At 42.7% G+C, this 9,937-nt stretch overlaps 1 protein-coding gene across 1 annotated transcript; it reads left to right on the plus strand.

Moving 5' to 3' along the window:
* The first annotated feature begins 1,777 nt into the window (after positions 1 to 1,777).
* On the plus strand, positions 1,778 to 9,639 carry KNSTRN (kinetochore localized astrin (SPAG5) binding protein). The gene is made up of 8 exons (XM_030559466.1): positions 1,778 to 2,157; positions 4,141 to 4,273; positions 4,448 to 4,510; positions 4,833 to 4,932; positions 7,355 to 7,469; positions 7,869 to 7,927; positions 8,054 to 8,125; positions 9,304 to 9,639. Exons 1-8 carry the CDS (start codon positions 2,082 to 2,084, stop codon positions 9,433 to 9,435), a joined length of 750 nt encoding a protein of 249 aa, XP_030415326.1. The 5' UTR covers positions 1,778 to 2,081; the 3' UTR covers positions 9,436 to 9,639.
* Positions 9,640 to 9,937: the final 298 nt, after the last annotated feature.

A 9,937-nucleotide genomic window follows, 5' to 3' on the forward strand; every position in this document is an offset into this window, starting at 1 on the left:
AGAAACCTTGACAAAAGCTGATCAGAAAATTTTCATCAGAAGCTTTTTTGCTGGGAAAAGCTGTTTTTGACAAAGCTTTTTCCCCCAAAATCGTATCATTTTTATGAGAAATTTCATCATAAATATTCAATATGAAAAATTTCATTTTGGAAACATTTCTAAAGTTTGTTTCAAATTTTATTTTTTCATTGTCTATTATTTGCATGTTATTTCCTAGCATGTCAGCAGTAGTAGTTCACAATATATTTGTGTATATACCATATATATAGTAGTGCATATACATATTATGCACTATAGCTGACATGGCATAAAACAATAATTGAAATAGTCTCTTATTTGTGAAATCATTAAGTTTAGTATGATCAAAGTGTTTCCTGCCTGTGTTAGAGTGATAAGGCAGGTCAGGTAATAGCTTTTATTGCAGTGGTTCTCAACCTTTCCAGACTATTGTACCCCTTTCAGGAGTGTGAGTTATCTTGTGTATCCAAAGTTTCACCAAACTTAAAAACTACTTGCTTACAAAATCAGACATCAAACGGCAAAAGTGTCACAACACACAGTTACTGAAAAATTGCTTACTTTTCATTATCATATAAATGGAATAAAAATATTGTACGTATATTTCAGTGTATACATTATAAAGCTGTATAAACAAGTCACTGCATAAAATTTTAGATTGCACTGACTTCACTAGCGATTTTTATGTAGCCTGTTGTAAAATTACGCAAAGCTCTAGATGAATTGATTTACGCCCTGGAAGACCTCTGCCTACTCCCATGGGTATGGGTACCCCTGATTGAGAACCACTGTCTTATTGGACCAACTTCTGTTGTGGAAAAAGTCAAGCTTTTGAGCTACACAGAGCTGGTCTTCAGGTCCTGCTTGTGGTGTAAAGAAAGATTGACATTCAAGTTATGCACTAGTTACTATGCACACCTCTTAACACATAATAATGTCTAAATAATACAAAATAGTATACAATTGAAAACATTACAGATAAAATTTGAAATTGAAACTAAAAACAAAAGGAACATTTTCAGAATATCCGCTGAGAAGGAAATTGCAAAAATAGTCAGTTTTCTTTCGATTTGGAATGAAAACAAATTTCAAAATGCTCATTTTCCTGTGAAATGGAACCCCTCAAGTTCTTCTCCTGCCTCCCTGCAGCTACCCTGCTTGGCGGCTGTGCACCGATACTACGCAGCTACAGTGCTAAGTCAGTGGGAGCAATACCAGGAATATCCCCTCCCCGTATAAGTTTCGAATTGCACTTTCCCACAAACCAAAAACGATGGGGGCGCTTGTCCTGCTCTGAACAATTGCTTATTCTACCTATGTCTAGCTCCACCGCTGGGGCCACAGCGCCACGCAGCCCCAAGCACCGCTGGCTACTGCAAGGCTGGTCGAGGAGCAGGGCAGGGCTGAGTGGGGGTGGCCGCGCTGCTGCGCCCTTTCCTCCCCCACAGCCGCGGGCAGCACAGAGCAGGAAAACCGCCGTCCCGCAAGCCATCAGGCAGCAGCGCGGCGCCCCGCCCGCAGCCCAGAGCCCTCCAGAGTAGAAGGTGCCGCCCGTGCCCTTGGAAACTTTCCCTACGTCTCTGACTTGCCCGCCCCAGCTCAGGGCAGTGAATACGTGGGGGCGTCGCTCTCCCCACTGCGCATGTGCAAACATTTGGCGGGACCTGCGCCCTATGGAGACGCCGCAAGCTGGCTTTGCGCCTGCGCGCCTCTTCGCCCCGCCTTTCCGTCGCTGTTCCCATTTTCAAACGGCAGCGGGAGCGGCCCCCAGCTAGAGCGGTGCGTGTCGCTGTTACCTCTCGCTGCCCGGTCCAGGGCTCCTTCGTTCCCGCTCTGTGCAGCGCGGGGGGCGGGTCAGGCTCGGGTGGGGGCGGGGAGGCGCTTTCCTTCAGTCCGACACGCGCGGGCTTCGGCTGCGAAGCGAAACGGTCGGAGCGGCCGAGCCCCCCGGAACGGCCCCTGGGTCTTCCAGACGCTCGCTGGGCTGCTCGAGGACGCAGCTCCCGGCCTCAGTACGTCCTTCCTGTGTCACCCCGGGCGCGCGCTGCGGAGACCCGCCGGCCATGGAGAGCGAACATTCCAGGATCCCGGTCTACAGCTTCCATCACCCCACAGCGCTCTCCCGTGGCGTCCCCACAGGTCAGTGACACGGCGCGGGATGTCCCGGCTTCATCCGGTCCCCGCGGTGCTGCTGATCGTCCTCGGCCTCCCTTCTTTCCTTAGAGTAAGGGTGCGCCAACAGAGCCTTCTGAGCCGCAGCGAAGTGTCCTTGCCTACTTCTGCTTACCTGCGGTCTCTTAGATCCTGAAACACGAGTATGTTACATTTGCAAATGCCTCTCCTGGAATTGACACCTTCTCATCTATTGTTGGGAGTGGACCACATCCACCCTGATCCAATTGGCCCTGCCAACACTGGTTCTCCACTTGCAGAGGTACTCCCTTCTCTTCATGTGTCATTACTATGGCACTTTTCCAAGACCCCTCTTTTTCATTGGCGGAGCAGCTGTTTGTGTCTCAAAACCATTTGGTTTGTTGTAAAACATAAGGTGGGAGAAGGGGTGCTAGAAGAGTCCATTTTTATTTTATTATTTATTGCAAAGTAGGTTGGTGGGAAAGAATACAACCCCTTCCATTTTTAGGAGTAAAATGGCTCAGAGGTACTTGATTTTTCAGAAGGCTGATGAGAGATGGCATTGAGGGGCTTTTGGATTCAGAGGGTGACATAGGTCTTAACTTTCTAGAGTATTAACTTTGTTCTCTAAAGAATCAGGGATAAATGCTCGTCAATATCTTTTAGTAAAACCATGAGTATCATGGTTGTTTTAATTTGCAGGATGGTTTTAATCTTACTAATAATGATTATAGTTCATCCAATATTAAACCCTGTAATTATTCTGCATCCTTAACTATAAAAGTGATAAATAGAAAACTCTTAGCATGCCATCCTCATGTGTTCATAATCTCTTGAAACTTGTATTTTGGGCAGAAACTCTCCATGCTTGGCCTCCTAGGTTTGTCTTCATTCCCTGTTTTTTTAATTTGTTTGTGCGATAACAAATGTGTGTTAACTATCTCTGTAAAAACATAGTGGAGCCAAGGCATGTTAGTTTTGCTACTGGATTAACTAGGTGAGATCAGTCCCAGGAGGGCATATATTGCTGACCTCACAGCTCCACTTTGGATTTTACAGCAAGATAGCTATCACACATTTGTTATTTTGCTATTCTTTTTTAAAATCAGTTTGCATCATTGCTGAGCTTTTTCAAAAATTCTCCTACTGTTGGTCTAGTACTGGTGCAACTCACAGTGCAAGCAATACTGGTAGAGCCAGCGTAAGCTAGGTACAGTCATCTTAACCACAGTTTTGCCTAACTTTGCTCAGAGGAGGTCAAAACAATACCCTGGCCAAAACCCATGTGTGGCTGCTCTACATTAATGCTCCTATTGTTAGCCTGTAGCTGAACTTCCAAAACTGCTTGGTGTGAACAAGGCTCTACGTAATTAGTGGAAATATCAGATGTTAAAGAGTGGCCAGATCACCATGACATACAGTCTGACTGTATATTCAGAGAACAAGCTTTCTTGTGACCTTGTGTGACATTTCATCTTAATGTTAGAAGTCTGTAGTTGGTTAAGCAACATCAAATTAGATCTTCTAACCCTGAAAGGATTAAATAGATCTGTTTTTCATTCAACACTGAACAACTTTTGCTATCAAAGCAGTGTTCGTGTACCTGTCTGATGCTGAAATGACTGTCTGAGTCATTAAACCTGGGTGTCAAGCCATCCCATCCAGTGCTGGAATGGTAAACTACATTCTAAAATTGCTTACCATACCCCATCCAGGGCTTAAGTAACATAAATTTTTCATTCTGAGCCTGTATTTTGTTCAGAATTTGGAGACTGTAGAGATGGGATGCAGCATGCTACTTAGTCATCATTACTGCAGCATGCTACTTAGTCATCATAACATCTCACTCTAGCATCTTGCTAGAGTGAGATGTTAACATACCAGTGATTCCTCCAGAGTTCAAGATTTCTTTGCTTATGTGGAAGTTGGAGGACTATTTTCTCTTGTTAATTCTTCAAATTGTTCTGTGATACTTGTATCTTGTTGCAGACACACAGACGCCATTTCCATCGAAGAAACAACGTATCAACAAAACAGTTGAGCCAGAATTCAGCAAAGATCCCAATTTCACTTTTAGCTCAAATGTTCCAGAGGATGGTGTCTTCAAAGCCAAAAACCAAGGGTAAATGGAAAATACATGCACTGACAAACTTCAGTTTTTTGGTAATCTAAAACTGTCCAAAAAGTACCCCAGTCAGTAGCAAAAAATATGCATAGAAAATCAGGCTTTTGTTAAAGTTTTTGTTGATTTGGCAAAATGTTACATGCTTTGATAGTAATACATCTACCTTTTTAGTCTCTGTAGGTCTACCAAGAAAGCAGAGCCTCTTTCTAAAAAGACAGCAACAACTGCACGAGGGTAGGTTGGTGCAAAAAAATCCCTATCTCAAATAGTACTAGTAGCTCTTCTGATGAGGCCCAGCCTTGTATGCAATGAACAGTATGGTCTAATTCATGTGCTGATGGCCAACAATAAACTCAGGATACATGAAGCCCAAAACACTCCAGTAGTTAGTTCACTGTGCACTCCATCTTTGAAGAGAGGAAGCTACACTATTGCAGGTGCACTGAACATTGTCTGATACTTCCCTGGCTGAAGCATGTCTTAACCATATGCTTAGCTGAATACTAACCATAAACTGGCATCTGTTAAATCCTCGGTGATGTATGACTCTTGACAGACCGCTGAGCCGATACAGACTGGAGACAGAGCTAAAGACGAAGAACCAGTTGTTGGAAATAGCCAAACAGCAACTGCACTCAAAGCTGGCAGGAGCACAGGTAAAAAGCAATACTTGGCTGATCATCTTGTTAGAAGATTATCTGGTGATACTTTTAAGAGCTGTGTGGGGAATAATGCTGTGGCTCATGGAGTCCAAATAAGATCTCTTCTGTTCCCATAAAACCAACGAGAAGTTCTGTTCAGATGTACCACACTCCCAATTTACTTGTTTAAAGCTGCGACTGAAGCCTGCTAGTATGTGGAATAGAAGGCAATGAATTTGTCAAGATTCAGAGCTAGCTGCACCTCTGTCCCCTCTTGATCTTTCTAGCTTTTAGGCCTTGACCCTTCACATCTCAGGCAAAATCATGTGATTCTTCCACTCTTAGACCAGGCTGTAGGCTACAATACCAAGTGGGACTACTCAGTAGGTCTAACTGGATTTGGGTACCTGCAGTTCTTCTCTTCAGGAGCTGTGACCAGTGGTGAACACAGTGACACAAAACAGCCTTCTTTTAAAGTGTTCTTAAATCTGAACAGCGGGAACACGGCATAAGAATACGCCCGGGGTATTCTGTGCCAAAAAACTAAAAATTCTGCATACAATATTTTAAAATTTTGCAGATTTTATTTGTCAAAATAACACTACATAATCACGCCAGTTTCAATTATTTTGGTAACTTATTTCAAAATACCTGTCAGCAAGTATGCCTGTAACAATACCGTTAAAGAAACCACTATGACAACCCAGTGTCCTGTTTCTCTGCCCCCTTCCTCCCCCAGAGCCTAGCTGGGAGGCCAGACACCCACAACCCCTCCCCATCACAGCCCAGCTGTGGTTGTGTCATCTTCCCCCCCCCGCCCACCAATACACCCCTCCCCTTCTCCCCCCTAGAGTCCAGTTGCAGGGTCCACCTGCCCCAGATACCTGCACCACCACACAAACACCCCGTGCAGACACTTGCCCCTCTCCCCTCCAGAGCTCAGGGATCCAGTGGGAGAAACAGCCTGATACTAGCTCCCAAGCTTGTGTAGAGTTTCCTGTGTGGCATGTCTCCTTCCCTCCGGGCATGCAGGGAACTGCAGCTGCTGGGAATCCTCTAGCTCAAGCATAGGCAACCTATGGCACATGCGCTGAAGGGGGGCACACAAGCTGATTTTCAGTGGCACTCACACTGCCTGGGTCCTGGCCACCAGTCCAGGGGGCTCTGCATATTAATTTAATTTTTAAATGAAACTTCTTAAACATTTTAAAAATCTTATTTCCTTTACATACAACAATAGTTTAGTGGCACACAAAACCTTAAATTAGAAGGTCTCTTTCTATAAGTTTATAATATATAACTAAACTATTGTTGTATGTAAAGGAAATAAGGATTTTTAAGTGTTTAAGAAGCCTTTCCCCCAGCCATTTCTTCTGTGTGAGAACTGGACTCTGCTGGGTCCAATGGCCCCTAGTGGCAGCCAGCAGCACTGTAGCCCAATTCTGTGGGAGGAAAGGAAATTCTGCACACACATTAATTTAGTTAATTTCTGTGAAATTCTGCATGATGCAGAATTCCCCCAGGAGTAAAACAAAACATTTTAATTATTAAATTATCAGATTTATTAAAACAAAAGTCGTTTTACCTAAAAGCTTAAATAGGCCTATATTACCCTAGATGCCCTGACCTCTTGGGGAGCAGTCTGTTGCCTATACTCACTAGTTTCTGCTTCAGTCTCTCCCTCTTACTCTGACCCTTAACATTTTGACTTCCTCCACAGCATGGCCAGGTCTACACTATAAAATCTTGTCAGCAAAGCTATGCCCGTCAGGGTTATGAAGAGCTTTGCCAGCAAAACCCCTTAGTGCAAATGCAGTTGTACCAACAAAACTGGGCTTCTGCTGGTATAGCTTATTTCTGTGCAGGGCAGGGGGGCAGTGCCTGAGTAAGCTATACCAGCAAAAGTTGTGGTTTTACTTGTATAAGCTGTGTCTATACTAGGAATGCTTTGCTGGTAAAATATGCTGGTATAGCTATACCAGCCAAGTGCTCCTACTGTAGACCTGGTCTTTCTGTTTCTAAATCCTTCTTAGGTTTTGCTTTCTCCTCGTAGGACTGAGACATTCCTGGATAAACCTGTTTTAGCAAGTCAATAAGGGGTCTAGCTGGCACTCCAGAACAAATAACTCCAGCACTGTTCATCAAGTGGTTGCTGAGGGACAAGATTTACTGCCTCTCCCCCCTTCCCTTGGGATGCATTTAATTAGCAACATTGTTAGGAATTAACACATGCCTACAGTAATCGAATCAAGAGAATTATTACAGGCAGCTCCAAATCTGTCAGTTTTAAAAAGTGGTGAGCACTAAATCAGTGTCCAAGAACTTATCGCCAATGTATTGGGAGCAGGTATGGCTGCTAATTGGGAAGAAGATGGGAGGGAACAGGAAGAATCTTTTTAGGGGCTCTATTGACTTCTAACTTGTGTGGTATTGACAGGGCACTATAAAAGACTTGAGAGAAAAGAATGAAGTCCTGGAAGAAGAAGTTCAAAAGCTGAAAAAATTTCAAGACAACTGTATGGTGATTTTAGAAAGCAGAAATATTGATCCAGGTAAGAACCAACTATTTCAGTTCTGAGCATAAGATGGGGAGCTAGCCCCCATCTCTACCCATTATGATAATTGGTACCCCGATTCTTCAGGTGTGACCTTTTTGTTGTAACCAAGGAGCTCATGTGACATTCATTCTTGATTTCAGTGTAGCAGAGATTTTGGCATAACACTAATCACTCTGGGTTGAAAGGGAGAAGTTGTTCCATCTAGCTCTCTGCTTACTACAGAAGAACCAGACTCACAACTCCCCAGAATACTTGATTTGCTCGTAATGTAAGTTTAGAGGCTGATTCTGCAATCAAGTGACTTAATACTGTGGGTGAAGGTGAAGTCTAACAGCTAGCGGGGAATCATATGGGTAACTACTAAAGAAACTTATGAAAGTATTTATAAACCAGTTACAGACAACGAAATCTTGGAGGAAGAAGATACGAAGGAGTGTCAGAAGCAGACAATGGTGAGAACTTGTCAGAGTGGAAATGGGTTAAACAGACTGTTTATTAGAAGTTTAAATTGATAATAGAGACAATTGCTGTGTGGTGCAGAATCTGGATAAACTAGATGCTTTGGACTTTTTCTTCAGTTGCTGACAGAGAAGCTTAAAGAAGAACTGAGACTATTCAGCCAAATGGCTGCAAAACAGGAAGAGCTTCTGGTAAGACAACCTTTTCCTTCATCCCAAACCAGGCAATTGAATATCTGGGGTTAGCTGAAATTCTGAACTTCAGTTTTCCTGGGTTCTCTTCAAGCAAACTAATGTACTGTAGCAGGCCTTTTACCTTGCCTCCTGTCTTCGGTTCTAAATATGCATGTCGTAAGGACATTCTGGGTGGTATTAAGTTTCCAAAGAGATGAGAAGGTATTACAGTTAAAATCAATCATGTCACTGATATTAACAGCCAATTTAACTTGGAAGATCCAGTATAATCAAGGATAATCAGGATTAAGTGTAGTCAGAACTGGAATGAGAGGTCTCCAAGTGAGAATGAAGGGTGCATCAGGACACTTGTGATTCTGAAAATAGCAGTGAACCAGTGTTGCAGAATGGTGGGAAAGCATGGCAGCAATGTTCTGGAAGTGCAAATTTACATATGTACTGAGAAGTTTCTGCTACTTAGGGTCACTAGAGATCTCATGATCCTATTCACAACGGATGATGCATTAGACTTCATGGGGGAAAAGGATGGTCTAGTAGTTAGGGCACTAGCCTGGAACTCTGACTTGGGTCCAACTCTCTGCTGTGCCACAGACTTCCTGTGTGACCTTGGACATGTCATTTGGTCTGTATACCTCACTTTCCAATCTGTACAACAAGGAGAACAGTACTTACCTACCTTGTGGGGGTCTTAAAAATAAATTAGGTTGCCAAGTGTCAGATGCTACAATAATGCCCATATAACTATCACAGGTAGCATCCTAGCCAAATTTCAGCTATGTATCAGTGTTTCAGAAGTGGCTCTTTGGGGTGAGAACTTCTACTATGCCAGCTAGCATGGTAAATTCAGAATACCGGAGATTCCTTAAACCGTGGTCTTTACTGAATTAACTTTGATTCAGTTGGATGAAGACAAAAAAACAATGCTTAGTTGTGCTCTCACTTGATCAGCGAGAGTTTTGAAGTTACCAAGGGCTGAGCTTGAACAGGATGTCTCAGTAAGAAATTGATGCGTGGGGAAGGGGCTGACAAGAAATAGGTCTGAAGCAAAGTGGTCTTGCTGGTGGGACTTGACTTGACTTAAAATAAGTTTTTGTGCTTTTAGCTCTGCCACCTCTGTGGAGTCAGACATATTTGTAACAGTCTCTACTGTGCACTAACTTGGTCTTTCCATATAGACAGCAACAGCTATGTGGAAACTGGCAGAGAATGACCGGAACAATTTCCTGGAGAAGCAGACATCCTTTCAGAGAGAAACAGAAGAGTATGCTGCCATTGTTGGTCAGGTGGAGCTCCTCTTGGACACATGAGGAGTAAGGACTAATCCATGTCATGTTTGTGCCCGTATCAGCTTCTCATGACATATGTGACTCTGATCCAGGACCATAGTTTACTGTAAACAAAGGAATTAAAGGTTACTGATGGGTCACAGAGACTTAAATGGACAGATAAACGTAATAGAGATGTATTAAAGTTATTCTACCATAGGAGGGTCCCCTTCATAACATTATATATATATATATATATATATATATATATATATATATATATATATATATATATATATATATATATAAAATCATTTTTACTCTTTATAAACGTGATCTATTAAAAAAAAAATCCTTTCAACCTTTGTGAATTTAGGTGTATTGCTTAGACATATTTTAAGCTGTAAAATTGATTTGTCTTGAGGGGGGAAATAACCTTCTGATTTAGGCTTATTTTAATGCCTGCCTTTTATTACTCAACTGTACTTTCATATTTCTAGTAAACATTGTATTACCCCTAACTCAGGTGTGGATTAGGTGGAGT

This window comes from Gopherus evgoodei, chromosome 4, assembly GCF_007399415.2.
Source record: "Gopherus evgoodei ecotype Sinaloan lineage chromosome 4, rGopEvg1_v1.p, whole genome shotgun sequence".
NCBI classification, from domain to species: Eukaryota; Metazoa; Chordata; order Testudines; family Testudinidae; genus Gopherus; species Gopherus evgoodei.